Genomic DNA, 19,564 nt, shown 5'->3' with positions numbered 1-19,564 from the left:
GAAGGTTACTGCATAGGTTTGTGTTGATCATGCCATCCTAAATCCTCTTGACCTGAGGAAAAGTTTAAGCCAGAACATTACAATAAAGTATTTTAACACAATAAATATTCCAACTACTTGTATTGACTACATGACAAGTGATGCTTGGGATAAGAGTAAGGAAACCACATTTCTCTGGCACAAGTTAAGAGTGAAATGATAAAGTAGTTCAGGACAGATGCCAGAACGCCTACAGTGTCATACAATGAACCAGCAGAAATAAAATAGGACAGAACGATCTAACAACCTCCCTCAGAGTGAGTCCTCTGAAAACATTGCCTCAAGAAATACACATTCTCATACAGTATGTCGTCATCATTATTTGACTATTCAAAGCACTAGAGATGACATACTATGACATTTTTAGCATTATGGGGGAATAAAATGGGCAACTCGTTTCTCTTGCTAAGTGTAATTTCATAGTTCACATAAAAATTAAATAATAATAATAAAGAAATCCAAAATTACAGCTTGATGAAAAATCTTAATATTTTGTTCAGGTGATAGTTATCTTGATTAATCTGTTTTGCTTTGGAAAATTGTTGATTGTGTTCGTAAATTATGTGACAACTGACATCACAAATTTATGACAATTAAGTGTTTGGAATAGTTTGTTTATTCATTCTTAGCTTAAATTGTTGTGATTTTTTAAAAACGATGTTTAAGACGTTTATTTTATTATTAGGCTGCATATTAAGGGTTTTATTATTTATCAATTATTTAACATTTTTATTATCAATAATATACTTTTATATTTAACATTTTAATTTGACAAATTCACAACTTAGTTGAAATGCTGAAAAAACAATCTGTTCAACTGATATTTATCTTGAGTCATCTATAATTAGTTGAAAAACTTTTGGTGACAACTTAAATCACAAATTTATCATAATAAATAGTGAAACAGTTTATTCACTCTTTGCTTATATCACATGTGCAATTTTATATTTTTATGTAATACACTATTTAATTTTTAATATATATATATATATATATAAAATATATAATGCATTTGAAAAACAATGACGATTGTAATGTTAGTGGAGAAAAAAAACTTTCTGGATGTTTTCTGCTATTGGGGAGTTAAAATCTAACATATTTTGTATGGCGATTTTTTTTCTATATATGTTATTGCAAAGCAGCTTTACAGAAAACTACTTACATTTTATTACCTTCACCCCTTATAATTGCATTAACAGATTTTTGCAACGACACAACTATACAGCAGGCTACGTAAGCTAAGTGTAGGCTACAGTACGGATGCGGATGCACCTTTAAAAAAAACATTACGTTCGGTTTTGTTCCCTACCGCACATGAGTTTACCTTCAAATAAAGTTTTCAACAGGAAATTTGGTTTCTGTGCGCATTTACAGCCAAACACGTTATCTTATCAGTCACCATCGGAGCGTCACTGCGGAAAGTGGGCGGGCCGTTTAAGGTTTGCGAAGCCTGAGGGTGAATGAGTGACAGTTCATCCATCCTCCGCTTTAACAGAGCGCATGGGGCACCAGCCAGGATCCGAGCGGAATTACCAGATGAAAACTTTCACGGAATCACAATGAATTTAAACGACACCTTCCAACCCACCCAGGGACTTACTGGTTGTTGTATTTCATTATTATTTTTCAAACAGTCATGCCTTTTTTGCGCGCGTGTGTGCGCTCAAATGTCGCCTGTTGTACTTCAACAAGTTTAATATGCGGCCAAAAGTGAATGATCTATTTTAGAAGATGATCGTAAGGAAGTTGTTTCATGCACTGCCTGTCTTCGCTCTGACACTTTTCATCCTGGTTTTGCTGGATTTGCAACTGCGCTCCCGGAATGACCAAAACCCCACCGCGCCTTTTGCGCACGAAAAGACTCCATCTATATCAAGAACTACCGCTGTGACCCAACAAAGAGATGTTGTTAATAACAAACAAATTCCAAAACGTCAGAAATGGAGGGAGATAAAGCCACAACCACCTTTAGAACTCACTGACATCTTCATTGCAGTGAAAACCACTGGCCGGTTCCACAATACCCGCCTTGCTCTTCTCCTGGAGACCTGGATCTCCAAGACTAAAGACCACGTGAGTGTTCCTTGAATATGACATAGACAAAATTAATGATTAATGCAAGAAAATCCTTACTGATCAACCACCAGTCGAGGTTTATGATGGTTCCTTGATCATTTTGTGAGTCATAATCATTATTTGAGACAACAGTCTCACCCTACAACTGCTGCTGATGTCACGGGATGTCTGGCAGACGTGTGCACATCCTGTGGCATCAGACAGAAGTTGTGTGCAAACGCATTTGTGAAAGCACAGGTGCAAAACCTCAGAGTTGCATGATGCCAAAACTAATCAGGTTTGTTATGACTGTCTCACAAGTGGCACCTATGAAATTCTCCAACCCCCAAAGACTGATTGGTTGTATTTCTTTGCTAAACACTGCAATTAAAGTCATTTTTCACAAGCATGGATGAGCCAATTTGATTAATGTTGGCATAGTGCCGCAAAGACTGGCCCACAAATGGGTGCACCTATATTAAAACACAGTGATCTGCCCCACTTCCTGTTTCGTCTGCCTTATGCCCGCTTGTAGACTGAGCACTTCCTGCCTGTGTTCTCTAATTCAGCAGAAGCCTTGTCACGAAGGGTTGAGATGGACATTTAGGTCCTCTTTTTTGTCACAAGAAGCAGAACTCACAGCTGTGACCTTTTGAAAGATAAACTATAATGAAGATGACTGACTGAAGCCAGGTTCTGTTCCTTCCACTTTTTTTCTTTTAAGACAAATGAATTAGTGTGGTGTTGAATTAAAGACATTTTTAAACTCTAAATACTTTGTTTAAATATGTTCAGGGGTTTTACCAAAGGATTCAGACTGAAGGCTGTAGATACTGAAACCATGTATGATTTGACAGATCTAAAAGACCAGACCAAGTGTGTGGTTACAACAGCGGTTCGGTGAATTTGTTTGCAAAAGACCTGCAACGTGTCGTGGTCACATTTCACCGCCAAAAAAAAAAAAAAAAAAAAAGAAAATGAATATGATCATATTCATTATATGATCATGGTTTTATGACCATATTCAAATATTTTGAACTTTGACATTATGAAATAATTTAGCAATAACAATTAAGCATTTAAATGTTTCCGGATTATAAAGTTTTTTTTTTTTTTTTTTTTTGCAATCCTCAATTTGTATAGGCTAGTATATATATAAACATGCATTTTTAAAATATTATATTAAATACAGTATTTACTTATTTTATAATAATTATAAATATGATGATGATTATTATTATTATTATTATTATTATTATAAAATAAGTAATTACTATATTTTGTATAATATAAATAATATTTGAATATTTTATGTTAATAAATCACACACACAACAATGCAAAAATATTATTTTTAAGCAATAACACAGTTTAAATTAAAATAAATTAATAGCAATAATAATAATAATAATAATAATAATAATAATATGAGTAATAATACCACAATACAAAACAATTTTTATAACATAAACATTATACACAAACAATACAACTTTTATATTAAATTTAATATATATTCTTTAGTTTTCTTTTGAAAATAATAATATCATTGTTATTATTAGTATTATTATTATGTGTTAAGTAATTAACAACACAAAAATCTTAATGGTTACAAAAATAGCTTCCAATTATTTAAGCAAAATAAAATGTATTTATTTTCTGAAATATGGCCCAAAACATAAATATGGCCCAACTCTGGTGTTACATGGACCTGGTTGTCACTTAAATTCATGTTGCTTGCATGACACAAAATATTTATGAGTGAAACCCTGGTCCCTAGGATTAATTCAGAGAAAGAAATACATAAACATTGGTTATTATTGATACTTGAAATACATAAACATTGGTTATTGATACTTGGCAAAAATAATAAAATAAAATAAAACCTTGACCATCCCCCTTAATGGACCTCCATTTAAACTTTACATTATTAGATTTGACTGTGGCCTGCTGTAACATGACATTAAGAAGCAGAACAAAGCCAGACTGACATACTAACACATGCTTACACACATACACACTCGCGGTTTGGCAGGCGCTAACAACACAAGGAGGACTTTGAGAAGATGTTAGTGATTGGACTTGCTGAGCATGAGTGGCTTGTCAAAACAGATTCCCAATCTGCAATTCAGAACATACACTTTCAAAGGAGCAGCCTTCACTCTAGATATAAGATGACAAGTGTGAAATAGTGGCACTGCTGATCCAAATTTTTGTACAATCAAAGAGAAAGTGTGTGAAACACTTGGGGCTAAAATTATTCTCGCATGGTTTACTGATACTTTTTTTTTTGTGTGTGTGTGGAAGAAATTACTCCAATGTTCAGCAGTGTGGCACTCTAAAATTCTGAAGTGGAATTGTTTGATGTTGAAGTTTTGCATCAGATTTTGGCTCTCAAACAAGAATAAAAAAATAAAAAATCCCCGCTTCTGCTTTATTGCTCCTGTTTTGAGCAAATAGTGAGTGTAATGAGGAAGTGTTCATCTCATGTTTGAAGATTCAGCGTTTCTTTCCGTGGAGACAATGACTAATTTTAAATATGATTACTCAGTATTTAAATATTCTGACGAAAGGTGCTTGCAAACATAAGGGTATTTTGTTTGCGTGACAATGATTGTACTTAAAACTGAAAAGTTTTTTTTTTTTTTTTTTTTAGTTTTGGGAACTGACTACAATGTAGTCAAAATTACACCCGTTCACATTGATCTGCGAAAACGATTAAAAACGCTGTATTATGCATTTGAGGCCAGTAGTTGGCGATGTCACTTTGTAAAGTAATTTCTGTTTTGTAAGTGACATTTCAATAGGCATGTTATTTGTGTGCGTGTGCCATCACAGTTTTCACAAATTCAAATTTTCGCAGTTAACATGAATTCAACATCAGTATCATATCATTTTTTATCACCTACACATTGAAACCTGTTTTCAAAAGTTTGCGTCTTCAGGTAGCCTGGTAATACCAGACTCTGCTACTTCACTTTGCTTCGTAGACAGAGTCTGGAATGGCATAATAGAGAAGTGTTTTCTCTTTCGCTAGGGGGCGCTTGTCTGAAGTTTAAAATTATTGGTTACCCATAAGCCAATCAGATACGTTTAGTTATGACGTATGTTATGCGCCTATACAGCCGCATCGAAGCACAGACATCATGCATCGAACTCAAATCTATGACTGAACTTCCACTGTAAACCTGTTGTTAAACACTCTTCTTGTTCTGGCTTCAGTTTGAAAAAGAGTTGAATGTTCTCCATAACAGAGCGAATTGCATCCCGTGTCTCGTTTCCCATTTCCGTGGTCGTTTCGGTTTTCGATTTCTCTAACCTACAATGTAAAACTCGGTGCTTAGCATCTACGTCACGGCTCTCAGCCCGCCCTCTGTTCGTTGATTGGCCCGGCTGTTTCAAGACCGGTGGCAAACAGAAAGCTCTGACGCTGTATCAGACTGAGTACAGAAGCTAAATTAAATTGAGCGGAAGTAGGAAGTCTGACGTAGTCAGGCTAGTCTTCAGGCCCCCAAAACACTGTTTTTGTATAAATGAACAGTCAAAACGCATAAAAAGTTTTCTTTTTTAAGGTTTCATGTAAACACCCTCTTAGATGGTTTCTAGGGTAACTTGGCACTGTAATAATTTACCTGTTAATTTACATTTTGTACATCATGTACATTTTTGTAACACAGGCAACAGTTCATTAAATGAATCATAAAATATACAGGTGCATCTCAATAAATTAGAATGTTGGGGGAAAGATAATTTATTTCAGTATTTCAGCTCAAATTGTGAAAGTCGTGTATTAAAAAAAAATCAATGCACACAGACTGAAGTAGTTTAAGTCTTTGGTTCTTTTAATTGTGATGATTTTGGCTCAAATTTAACAAAAACCCACCAATTCACTCTCAACAAATTAGAATACTTCATAAGACCAATAAAAAAAAAAACATTTTTTGTGAAATTTTGGCCTTCTGGAAAGTATGTTAATTTATTGTACATTTACTCAATACTTGGTAGGGGCTCCTTTTGCTTTAATTACTGCCTCAGTTCATGGAGATGATCAGTTTGTGGCACTGCTGAGGTGGTATGTCAGCCCAGGTTGCTTTGACAGTGGCCTTCATCTCATCTGCGTTTTTTGGTCTCTTGTGTCTCATTTTCCTCTTGACAATACCCCATATATTCTCTATGGCAGGGTTCCTCAAATCTGGACCTCGAGATCCACTTTCCTGCAGAGTTTGGCTCTAACCCTAATTAAACACATCTGAGCATGCTAATCAATGCCATTAGAAAATCACAGGCAGGTGACTTTGATCAGGGTTGGAGCTAAACACTGCAGCGCATTGAACCTCCAGGGCAAGATTTGAGGGAGGGGTTCAGGTCTTGTGAGTTTGCTGGCCAGTCAAGCACACCAACAACATGGTCATTTAACCAGCTTTTGGCAGTGTGGGCAGGTGCCAAATTCTGCTTTAAAATGAAATCAGCATCTTCAAAAAGCTGGTCAGCAGAAGAAAGCATGAAGTGCTCCAAAATTTATTGGTAAATGGGTGCAGTGATTTAAAAAAAACAACAGACCAACAACAGCAGATTACATTGCACCCAAAATCATCACAGACTGTGGAAACTTAACCCTGGACTTCAAGCAACTTGGGCTATGAGCTTCTCCACCTTTCCTCCAGACTCTTGGACCTTGGTTTCCAAATGAAATACAAAATTGCTCTCATCTGAAAAGAGGACTTTGGACCATTTGGCAACAGTCCAGTTCTTCTTCTCCTTAGCCCAGGTAAGACGCTTCTGATGTGTCTGTGGTTCAGAAGTGGCTTAACAAGAGGAAAACGACAACTGTAGCCAAATTCCTTGACACGGCTGTATGCCTTGACCCCAGACCCAGTCCAGTCCTTGTGAAGTACGCTCAGATTCTTGAATCGATTTTGGTTGACAATCTTCATAAGGCTGCGGTTCTCTCTTCGGTTCTATCTTTTTCTTCCACACTTTTTCCTTCCACTCAACTTTCTGTTAACATGCTTGGATACAGCACTCTGTGAATAGCCAGATTCTTTGGCAATGAATGTGTGTGGCTTACCCTCCTTGTGAAGGAAGTCAGTGATTGTCTTCTGGACAGCTGTCAGATCAGCTGTCTTCCCCATGATTGTGAAGCCTAGTGAACCAAACTGAGAGACCATTTTGAAGGCTCAGGAAACATTTGCAGGTGTTTTGAGTTGATTAGCTGATTGGCATGTCACCATATTTTTATTTGTTGAGATAGTGAATTGGTGGGTTTTTGTTAAACGTGAGCCCAAAATCATCACATTTTCAAGAACCAAAGACTTAAAGGTCCTGTTTTACGCGCTTTTTTGAAGCTTTGATTGTGTTTACAATGTGCAATATAACATGTGTTCATGTTTCGCGTGTAAAAAACCACAGTAATTTTCACACAATTCACCTATCTGTATACTGCTGTTTTCACAGTCACAAAAACGGGCTGATGTCTTCCTTGTTCTATGAAGCCTCTCCTTCAGAAATACATAACGGGTTCTGATTGGGCCAGCGGTTCCTGTGCTGTGATTCGACAGCAGCCGAGAGCAGGCTGCCCTCCTGGTAACGCGATTGGGCTAGAACGCACGTGCTGGAGATGTATTTTTGAGGAGCATTTTTACTGACGAGATGCTCATGAAAACCGCATTCGTTTTTGCAGAGCCCTACCATCTAGTTAACAAAGCTAAACAGTGTTGCCCTTTGTGTAATAAGTTACAGAAACTGTTAAACGCACCAACTTAAATAATAAAATACACTTACCGGTTGTGGTCCATAAACAACGCCTTCTCCAGACAAAGAGGGAACTGCTCCATCTTTCAAGAATAATCTTTGTGCGAATCTGGCATTAAACTGATTGAGATTGAGAAAGTTGTCCTCAGCAAGCTGTCCTCAGCAAAATGAGCTGCACATAGTTTTAAATGTGCATTATAATTTTCAGGAACCAAGTTAAACATAAATTGTAACCATTAATCTTAAAGTACAGCGTTCCTGGGAAGCCCAAACAAAGATGATTGGACTCAGAGATGAAAAAAAACAACGTTTCAACAACATGGCGACCAACACAAACAGCTCTTCCTTCGTCTCCGTCGGAGCGCAACAAGGCCACGCCCCCTATTTGTGAATTCATGTGGGCGGTGGTTAGTCAAAAAAACTGTTTTAGTGATGTTATTACTGCAGGAACTAGAGGACTGTAGTCCAAACAGTTCGTTTTTTGTAGGCGAATTCTGTTAAATCAAATATCTCGCTTGGCATTGAACTTTGAGCTTTAGAATTTTACAGATATTATTTATACTCTAACAACAACATTACACACTAACTAAAGTTTAAAACATGGAATCACGAAGAAGGGGACCTTTAAACCACTTTAGTCTGTGTGCATTGAATTTATTTAATACACAAGTTTCATAATTTGAGTTTAATTACTGAAATTAACTTTTCCATAGTATCTAATTTATTGAGATGCATCTTTATACAGAAATTGACAACACATTATCAGAAAAGTATGTGTTTAGAATTGCAAGATACTCCATAAACTTGCAATTCTAAGAAAATAAGTCAGAATTGTGAGATATAAACCCCAAAATTCTGAGTTTAAATTTTTTTTTTAAGTTGTTTCCAACACAGAATAAAAATTGCTACTTTTTATCTCACAATTTTTTCTCTGAATTGTGAGATATAAACATAGAATTTGGAGTTTCTAAACTTGTTTCTAAATTTGTCATTTTGTTTTTGTAGGGAATTTCTAGCATAGGTTGTTGCTAAGTGGTACTAGGACATTGTTCAGAGGTTGCTAGGGTGTTCAGGGTGTCTTTGTGAGAGTCTGTTGATATGTTTCAGTTTCTCATTCAGTGCAAGTCTTTGAGCTTAATTTTTTTGGTTCATTTGATTTAGTCTGCCAGGTAAAAGTCATACATTTCATATCTTTTGGAAAGTAAGCTTCATTTGGAAACTATGAGAGTTATTTCCCAATGTTTAATGCTTACAGTTAGGGATTTGTTCAAATTACTTTCAAGTTCCAACAGCGGGTTTGTAAGCACAGGAGGTTATTTGTGTTCGTCAGTTTTGGTGCTTCTGTTTGTGTGCCCTTGCCTCTGTGCCAATAAGAGGAAGTGACAGCCGCAGACTGTGTTTCGAAACAATGACAAAACGGAAGTCTATCTTAACAGAGGAAGTCTTAAGCTGAGGAAACAGGAGCAAAGTGTTGAACAACTATGACACTTTTAACAAATGTCAGAAGAAGAAAAAAAAAAACAGAGCAAAGACCCTTTTGTAAAATTTTCGTTATTCAGCACTTTTACAGACTAATATCGCATTTTGTGTTTCTTTCAGTGATGTGTGTATATGAGCCTTTGACATTTTAATCAGAAAACTTTTTTAATCAGAAAACTTTTTTTCATCAGCTTTTTATCGGCCATCACATTATGTGGCCTCTCTTTTGTAATTTGTGCCATTTTCCCACTCCATTCATCCCATTTGTGATTATTTCTTTCCCTCTCAAGTTGGGCAGACAAAATGTAGGCGCCTCGTCTGCGAGTTTCACTTCATTACGCCACTAATGGGCGGTTGTGGTGCCGTTTAACTCTTTGTGTATCTCCAGACAGTGTTTTAGAAGCTGCTGTCACCAGCTGCTTAACTTTATCCAAATTGAGTGCTAAAGATTCACCCTTATGATTTATGAAGGAGCTTTGGGTGTGAGTGGGCCGTTTCCATTCGCTCCAGCCCATTGGCTTTGATGGCCGTGGCATTGATCTGTGTGCTTCGATTATTCCTCTTGTACTCAAGGCCGGCAGCGGGAGCGGGACGTAGACTTATGATGTGAACCATCTGGAGACATTGTAATGAAGCTAAACTTTCAGAGTGACATCTCCACTGCCTCATGGGGAATACAGACTCTAGCATGGGTGAAGTTTGTGTGTATGTGTGTGTGTGTGGGAGACAGAGAAAACGGATGAGTGGAGGAATATGGTCGCGGCTGACCACAGATAGGATGTGTCTCTGTCTAGCAGGAAATGGCTCCTAAATATGCTCCACAGTTGCTAGCCGTGGGACCTTTATTTATATAAATTCGGCTTTGTGGTTACAAGCAACACCAAAAACGTTCATTATCTTACATTATATATATATATTCTACATTCTGACATTGTATATTATGAATATTATTGGCTCGTGATGAATTGCTTTTGTTTTACTTTCAGTCGCTTAATGGATAAATGGCGCTACATGCGTAAATGTTTATGTCTACTAATTAAGTCATGAATATCCTGTTTAATGATGATAATAATTGTTATAATTAAAGGCCTATGATTAGGTTTTGAATAATATAATAATACATTTTTGTAATTCATAATTGTAATTATTCGTTTTTGTGTAACACAGTCTAGGCAAAACAATTACGACAAAAAAGGAAACATTTTGACCAAATTTTTTTGTCCAAATAAAATGTGTTGAATTTATATATTTTTAATAATTATAAAGAATTGTAGTAAAAACTCTAATATATAATATTTAATATATAATTAAAGGTACAGGTTGTAGGGCCTGCCACTAGAGGGCGCACTACCAAAACAATAACAATCGCGTGGTTTGATGACGCTAATAAGAAGGAGCATGGAATGATGGGATTTCTTGTCTTTTACCCAACCGCTGACGGCCATCAATCAGACGATATGAAAATGATTTTCACTTGTTCAACAAATATATACACTCCTGTACATTCAAACACAATAATTGGGCATAACGCGAGTTCAATGATTTGCGCGAATAGATTACACACAAAGTCAATGCAAAGATGTGATCAGACTATGGATCAGACACGTCCTCGCGTGGGTCTAGAGACGCGATGCCCCGCGTTTGGCGTGTATGCCCAATAATACTAATCTTGTTTATCGTTATAATAGCATAAGTTTTCTGTAAAGATACAAATCATAACAACTCACCTGTCGAGTAACACACAAGAGAGATCGGCATCTCTTTCTAGTTGAAGTTTGTCACGAAGCTCTCTCCATCTAGAAAATGCAACACAGGTATTGATACTCACACTTTCTCTCCTCTTGTCCCAAACTCTTCTTGGGTCGTTTGGCTGCAGAAAGTAAACAGTAATTATGTTGCATAAATAAGTAACACAATCCACCAATGTTCTTCACAATCTTCTTCTTCTTGAGTGATTTGCGGCAGCTCAGACACTTTCTTAGCTAGTGGTTTGCTGGACACTAGACACTACTTCCGCATTTGTCCACGACACTGTTGTCATATGGTTTCTACGTCAGTAAAGGCTGTAACAAAGGGTAACTAACGTCATTGACAAGCGACTGCACTGCCCCGTGTCACTGTTTAGAATGGGGATTTTCTCACGATTTACTAGTAGTTGAAAACATTAGCGATATTCTTAGTAATCAGCTGGACATAATATATAACACTAGCCTAGTGGTTTTTGGATAATTTACTGCAAATATCTTACAAATTGTACCTGTAAGATTAAAAAAAGAAATTATAAAAATGCAATATTTTGTTGGAATATTCTTTATATTACAACTGTTTTCAACAATGTCAAAGTTTGATATAAAACATATCTAAAAAAAGTTTATATATGTTTATATATATATATATATATATATATATATATATATATATATATATATATATATATATATATAATATTACATTAATTTGTTGCTGTGTAAGTGAAGATTGATGTAAAAAACAAAACAAAAAAACATTGTCATTGTGTATATATATATATTATTTGAATGTTAATTTAATATTCATCAGGCTATTTTAAGTGGCTTCAAATGTACTTCATACAATTATTTACATAATTATTTTATAATATTTTTGTTTGATAATGTTTCCAGACAACTCAGTTATCTGAGCGGTAGTTTTTAGACTCCTTTACACAAAAACACACCATTGAGACAACTTTGGCAATTATAAATCAGACTTCTAATGGCTAGGAACACAGGTGCCCCAGCTGTTGTCTCACAGCAGTGCATGATGGGAGTTTGGATGTTACTTGTCCTCATAAGACCACAAGGCTAGTACAACACCATTTCAGAATTAATATGCAGGTTTTGCCTCATGAATCTGTGTTTGTTTAACTTTTACAGACGTTCATCTTCACAGACAGTCCAGATGAAGAAGTTTCCTCTGAAGGTAGATCATCTTTCTTCTGCAGGACTGATCTGAGCGTATGAATCTTTGCCCTTCACTCACTGCATGTGTCTTTGCTCCCAGGATTTAACATCATCGTCACCGACTGCCCGCCGGAGCACAGCCATCAAGCTTTATCCTGCAAGATGGCTGCAGAGTATGACCACTTCATGGCCTCTGACAAAAAGTGAGTTGGCCAATAACACAATGTGACCTTATGGTGCGATTCAATTTGAAGATGAAAAAGATGTTTTCATGCAGCCACAGATTTTCTCTTATCTAATAGTATGCATTGGTATGTGTACTTTTTATCTTATTTGACAAATCCAGAGCCTACAATAATCTGTTTTAAAGGTACAATGTGTAATATTTACAGTTATCTATTTAAAGAAATGCAATATAATATACATCTTTACCTGAGTCAGCAACCATAGCTTTTCTAAAGGGAGGGGTGAGCGGGGGACTGAGCCGTTGGTTGCAATTATAAAATAAAATTTACACACTGCACCTTTAATAATGATATATATTTCACATTTAAACAGTTAAAAATTTAAACTATACACACACACACACACACACATATACAGTATAATCTCTCTCTCTCTCTCTCTCTCTCTCTCTCTCTCTCTATATATATATATATATATATATATATATATATATTGTGATTATTATTATTTTTTTGCCACAGGTGGTTGTGTCATGTTGATGATGATAACTACCTGAACCCTAGAGCACTTCTATCTCTCCTGGAGGCCTTCCCAGCGGACAGCGACATCTATGTGGGCAAACCAAGCCTGGATCGGCCAATGAGAGCCCAGGAGCTGTTGGAAGGAAATAAGACAGTCAGTTGTTGTACTGATTATTTATATATATATATATATATATATATATATATATATATATATATATATATATATATATATATATATATATATATATATATATATATATATATATATATATAATAAACATTTTCTGAGCTTTATTGCTTACTGATCTGGAAAGTTCTGTCTAGTTTTTAATGTATAGCTGGAGAGAAAAGCTGTCAGTTTTGACAGGGGGATTAATCCAGTCATGTACAGTGTGTGATGGCAGTCATGTCGAGTGTGTGTGTCTTTGTAGTCATGCTGTCTTTGGAGCTGTTTCCTCAGTAGTGTGTGTTTGTGTGAGGTCTGCAGGAACAGACAAGCCATTCAGTTCAGGTTTCCTCATCCTTTCTCGCTCTGTGTTTCTCTGCTCTACTGATCTCTTGGGTCACAGAGGCACCTGGGTAATAAAAATGAAACCTGTCTTTCATTTCTGCTGCCCTGCTGGACTCACTTCTGTTCACTGGAATGAAAGAATATAAAAAAAGAGGATAAGTTATACCCATCGTACCCATTTCTTTAGTCCTTTAGTTTTTGTTGTTCATATATATGATCGTTTGTTTTGATGATTAGGACACAAAACCTGCCAAAAACTATATGTCTGTTTCATATTTGTCCACAAGATCATAAAAAAAAGAATATATATATATATATATATATATATATATATATATATATATATATATATATATATATATATATATATATAGATGCAATAATTCTATTTAAAATAGCTCATTCAAAAAAATTTTTTTTTATATTTCTTTAATAAATCTATGAAGTATGTTTATATAAAATTTTTTGAATAATACTTTATGAAAAAATTTATTATAAAATATATCATATTAATAAATACAAAATATGTTCATATTGATCATATTTATGTCCATGTAGAATGTTTACATTTTATATATAATATAATAGTATATATTTTTTATTTTATGATTACACATATAGTATATATTCAAATGATGTTTGCTTTATAAATAAAAAATGCTATATTTTTAAATGAAGTATTTTAATACATATTGAGTATATGTCTATATAAAATGTTTATACAATTTATTTAAAATATCTATGTTTATATTTTATTTTACATTTTTTTCTACACTTTCTGCCTGCTACCTTTTTTTTATATATATAATAATTTTGAACAAATAATATAATACTACAGCATATATACATACATATATATATATATATATATATATATATATATATATATATATATATATATATATATATATTGTTTAATATATAAAATATTACAGTGTTTTAATTGAAATATATATAAAAAAAATGCTTTTTTTTTTTTTTTTTTTGTGGTGTTTCTCTACAGATCCATTTTGCCTGCTTTCTTTGCTTTGTTCTTCAGCATCTTCCTCTGTATATATCACTGCTTTTTCTCAGTCGGACACTCAAAGCCCTGTTGAATCTAAACTGCTCTTTTGTTCTGGTGTACCCAACCTTATCCATCCTATCTGCCTCTCTCTGTGTGTGTTTTTAATGTCCACATTTGTACATCTGGCTGGACAGACCACAGCTCCCTACAGGGGAGAATACAGTCGAACGGATGAGAGGACAGAAAAGGGCTGTGTGTTACCTTGAGGGTAATGGCCACACAGAGGAATCAAGGGAGGGATAAACAGATGGGGCAATGAGTAGCTGGACATGGTCAGATTTATGCACCTGTTGCTTATGATGCTCCACAGAATCCCACAGGAAATCAGACCTGCTCAGACTTTCAGGATAGCCAAGAAATGATGATGAGATTTTACATATAGAGAGAAAGTTTAAATAAGTGAAAATCTGAATTGAAGGAAGTAGAATTTTTAAATTTTTTTTGCATTAGTAGTTGATTCTCTTTTTATATTACATTACACCAGTGGATGACGACAAGTTTCTATCTGTGATTAAGTAAATTAATAATTTATCCAGTCAATTAATTCGAAAGCACAGATTCATTCAGGAATTTAAGAAGGCGATTTTATAAGTGAATCACTGAATCAATTCTAAATAATTAAGGAACCAAGCAGTAATAATTTATATGAACCATTTATTCATCAGATTCGTTCAAAAAAAAAGGAAAAAAAAAATCATGCAGGAACAAAAGAAGTGACTGTTTTTTATGAATGAGCCAATGAATCATTTATTCAACCGATTCTTTCATAAACACTAACTCATTCAGGAACAAAACAAGTGACTGTCAATGAAACATTCACTTTACTATATGAATATTAATATTATAAAGTAATATTACATATAGTTCAAATATATAACATTATATAATCCGGTACATAATATAATATAATTTTGCCATATAGTTAGTTTTTGTTTCAGATGTTTTTCAAATTTATACCATTTGCACAATGTTTTCTGAGGAAACTGCTTTGAGATTCATCAGCAAGAGTTTTTGCTTAAATACCTTCTTTAGGTGAGGCTTTTACTCAAAACCTCAGCGAGTCTCCACATGTTCTGCTGTACAACCATCACACACTGACCGATTGCACCACTAGAGCTTCAGATTGTTTTAGAAAATCGATTCTTTGATCATAAGGAAATGTAGAATATGAAAATGTGAGCTATTTAAGTTTTCATTTATGTGCAAAAGTTTCTGTGCCATATAGAGCCACATCCTTAGGCTGATGTGGAAGCTGACTGGTTGACTTTTCTTCTGTTTTGTTTCAGAGGGATGTCCATTTCTGGTTCGCTACAGGAGGGGCTGGTTTCTGTCTGAGCAGGAAGCTGGCAGAGAAGATGGCACCCTGGGCAAGGTGAGGCGTGTGTGTTTGACTTTGATTCTGAAACCATTTCATGCTTATGTTAGTACTTGTGCCTTTACCACAAAAGGTACCCCAGTTATTTCTCCTAGACAGCAATTGCTGTATCTTATTTTGGAGGCTGTGTCCTCCGTAGGTCACTTTTGGAATCTGCGTACATTCAATTCAATTCAAGTTTATTTGTATAGCGCTTATTACGATATAAATCATTGCAAAGCAACTTTACAGAAAATTAAGTTTCTACAATATTTAGTAATAGCTTATAAGTGGTGATCAGTTTATGTGCAAATTTTAACAAGACATAGTCAATGATGTCTTAAGAAAAGTAACTGTAATAAAAACAACTTTTATTCCTTGTGAGGTGTAAAATACTGTAATTTCTTTTATATGTTGCAATTTAGTAGTAACTTTTCCTAAATGAGACTGATCAGATGATGTACACAGCTTTCAAATGCAACCTCCGGCAAACGTAACCTCCAAAATGAGATGCAGCTAATGAGTTTTAACTGAGATTATATGTGTTATTTGCATGTCTTTATTCGCAGTGGTCCCAGGTTTGAGCAGACCTCCGCTATAATCATGTTACCTGATGACTGTACAGTGGGCTTTATAGTTGAGAGGCGTCTGGGAATCTCAATGGTCCATAGCAACATGTTCCATTCTCATCTGGAAAACCTACTTCTTCTTGTCCCTAGCGATATCCCAAAACAGGTGAGATTTTTTAGTGGTGGTTGTTAGCATTGCTTATTTAAGAAAGAAAGAAAGAAAGAAAGAAATAAAGAAAGAATTGGTATGGAAATTAATGATAGCAGTCTTTTGAATTTTGACAAAAGTATACTTTGACTTAGGCTAGTAAGAATTCTCCTGTAAAACTTTAGCATTGACAACACCTTAGCATACAGCAACTTTACCACAGCTCGAATCATGCTAATTGTTGAAAAGAAGTGATCAGAAGTATTTTCAGAAACAATTACTTAGACTACCCTAGCAACCAACTAGCAATGTCCTTGAAACATCTACTGTAGAATACCTTAGCATCCACCAAACAAAATGCTAACAATCTCTCAGGAAAGCATTCACAACAACTTAACAAAATAGCAACTTTAGCACTGACAAAAGCTATTAAACATTTTTTTCAGACCTTTTTTTTCCCCCAGGGTTTGCTACAAAACTGGATATTAATATTTAAGCTCAAAGAACTAGATACTAAAATTATATCTTTAAGAACTGCAGCCTAATATTTTGTCAAAGAACTGGATGCTAATATTTTACCCCAAAGAACTGAAGGCTAATATTTCACTTTCAAAAACTGGATGCTAATATTTTACCACAAAGGACTGGATGCTAATATCTTACCTCAAAGAACTGAATGCTAATATTTCACCTCAAAGAATTGGATGCTAATATATTACCAGAAAACAAACAAACAAACAAACAAACAAACAGATAACAACAAAACAACAACAACAAAACTAGATGGTAAAATTTTACGAAAAAGGACTGGATGCTAACATTTTAAGATGCTAGATGCTAATATTTTACCTTAAAGAACAGAAGACTAATATTTTAGTTGCAAAAACACATTTTGGACCAAAATTCGATTTATTTTTTATTTAAAATCAGACTACTTAATTCTAACAGCATCCTATCTGTTCTTCTTGTTTGTTTCTCTACCCCTAAATCTAAAGGTGACTCTCAGCTATGGATGGTTTGAGAATAAAATGAACAGTGTTGAGCTAAAAGGAGTTTTTACCAAAGATGAAGATCCGTCCAGGTTAGTCATGCACACACCTTCACACACCCACAGGCCCTGTAGAGACAGATTTGTTATATGTGACTAAAAGATGACATACACACCCGCTAACTCCACGTTATTTTGTTAATTCAAGACAAACTATCAGACAAAGTGAATTTTAAGTTAGATATAACCAATTTTACTGATGTAAAAGCATGTTATCACTTTACCAAAGTTTCTGAAATCTAATTTCATGCTAATATTTTTATGTTCATATGTAAAATATGCTTACCACGGTGAGTGTGATATCTTTTCGCACACCTTTCTGCCTGTGTTAGCATTAAACATCCAAGCCTTTTCTGTTACCACCACAAATCCATGCTTACACACTTTGTGAGCAGATATTTCTTACGGGCAGTTTAAAAGCACTTCCTCGTATATCTTAATCGGCTTAATCTGAATAAATTAGTCTGTACTGCCAAACTCTTCACAGGTAAAAAGATTTTGTGTTTTCCTCGAGATATCGCATACTTATTTTTGAGACCCAGTTAAGTTTGGTTCCTGCTCAAACTTCAACCAAAGCTTGTAGGAAAGCCATCAAACAAACTAATACTTTTCTTTTTTAAAGCATTTGTTCAATCTACATTTTAAAAACTCATCATAGAGTGTGACTATGATGCATTTAAAATGTTTTTAGCTAATGTTGTTCTGTTTTTTTCAGGTTCAGGACAGTCCATTGTCTTCTGTACTCTACAACAAGTTGGTGCCCTGTAGCCCTCAAAAGCGCCTTGTCATGGAATCAACATGTTCTCCCATGATGCAGTGGGCTAAATGGACAATAATCATGCATAATGTGAGAATTTCAGTGCATAAGTGTCCTTACAAAGCATTTGTGTGACAAGGAGCAAACAAAAGCCGAAAGCACTGCATTTTGGTCAAATGAGGAAACTGAGAATCCTCAACATTTAACTGAGCCATTTTATTGTTATTGAAATTGGAAGTGTAACTTCTGTCTACACGCTGCACATTTTGTTTATTATATGACCATTTGATTCCTTGAATCCTAAATATATTTGTGATTATTAAATAACACAACAACAAATCTCTGTCAATGCACTGTATATTTGTTTGTAAGTGTAAAAATGTTTTAAAATCAGTTCATTTGATGAATTAATTTGTTTTGAACATTTTTTTAAATTTAAAGATTTCAAAACAGGGTAATCTCATTTGTTTCTTTTTGTTATCACTTGTATTTGCACTGTATGTATTTTGATTACTGTAATACATTTGTACTGTGTATGTTTTATATAAAAACACTTAAGATAAGTGGATATCCTCTAAGATATGTTTTGAAATACATTTTCATACAGTTTTAGATAAATAAAGATTATTTTCCTGTATCATGATTCTGAATTATTTCTGAACTCAAATATATTTATTGTGGTTGTGTGTTTCCTACATTAGACAGGTAGGAATAATCATGGACTGGCCCTTTAAGGCTTTGATAGACAGTGGGTACTGGCCTTTTAAGACCACCTGCCAATCAAATGAATCAAGCAATCAAGTGGGAGGCGTCAGTAAAGAGTTTAGTACACCAAACAAGCTAGCACAATTCCAGATTATACATTACAAGGCCTAAGCGACCATAACATCTTTCCCTGAGTGGATTTGATTCTTTGTGTTATGTCTGCTGGTGGCTGATTCCCCTTTGATGTACTTCAAAAACCTTTGAAATATTTGCCTGTATGTGTTTATATGTAGAATTAGTTGAGTTTTTACTTGGCTTAACTTGTTTAGGGTTGAAAGGCCTGTGATGTGCTTTTGAATGCACTTTTATCATGTGGAGGAACCTTTGAAAAACTGATTTAAGGTTACTTAGCATTTTAATAAGTTTGACTGACTTTTGGAGATTCCATCTAT

At 34.7% G+C, this 19,564-nt stretch overlaps 1 protein-coding gene across 1 annotated transcript; it reads left to right on the top strand.

The window, feature by feature from the left end:
* The first annotated feature begins 1,414 nt into the window (after positions 1–1,414).
* On the top strand, positions 1,415–18,986 carry LOC113064821 (beta-1,3-N-acetylglucosaminyltransferase manic fringe-like). Its single transcript, XM_026235769.1, has 8 exons — positions 1,415–2,112; positions 12,218–12,263; positions 12,345–12,447; positions 12,952–13,105; positions 15,818–15,903; positions 16,455–16,620; positions 17,598–17,683; positions 18,366–18,986. Exons 1-8 carry the CDS (start codon positions 1,771–1,773, stop codon positions 18,460–18,462), a joined length of 1,080 nt encoding a protein of 359 aa, XP_026091554.1. The 5' UTR covers positions 1,415–1,770; the 3' UTR covers positions 18,463–18,986.
* Positions 18,987–19,564: the final 578 nt, after the last annotated feature.

This window comes from Carassius auratus, chromosome 47 (assembly GCF_003368295.1).
Source record: "Carassius auratus strain Wakin chromosome 47, ASM336829v1, whole genome shotgun sequence".
Lineage (NCBI taxonomy): Eukaryota > Metazoa > Chordata > Actinopteri > Cypriniformes > Cyprinidae > Carassius > Carassius auratus.
Note: the sequence above shows the minus strand (reverse complement) of the source record. Positions and strands in the feature narration are given on the sequence as shown.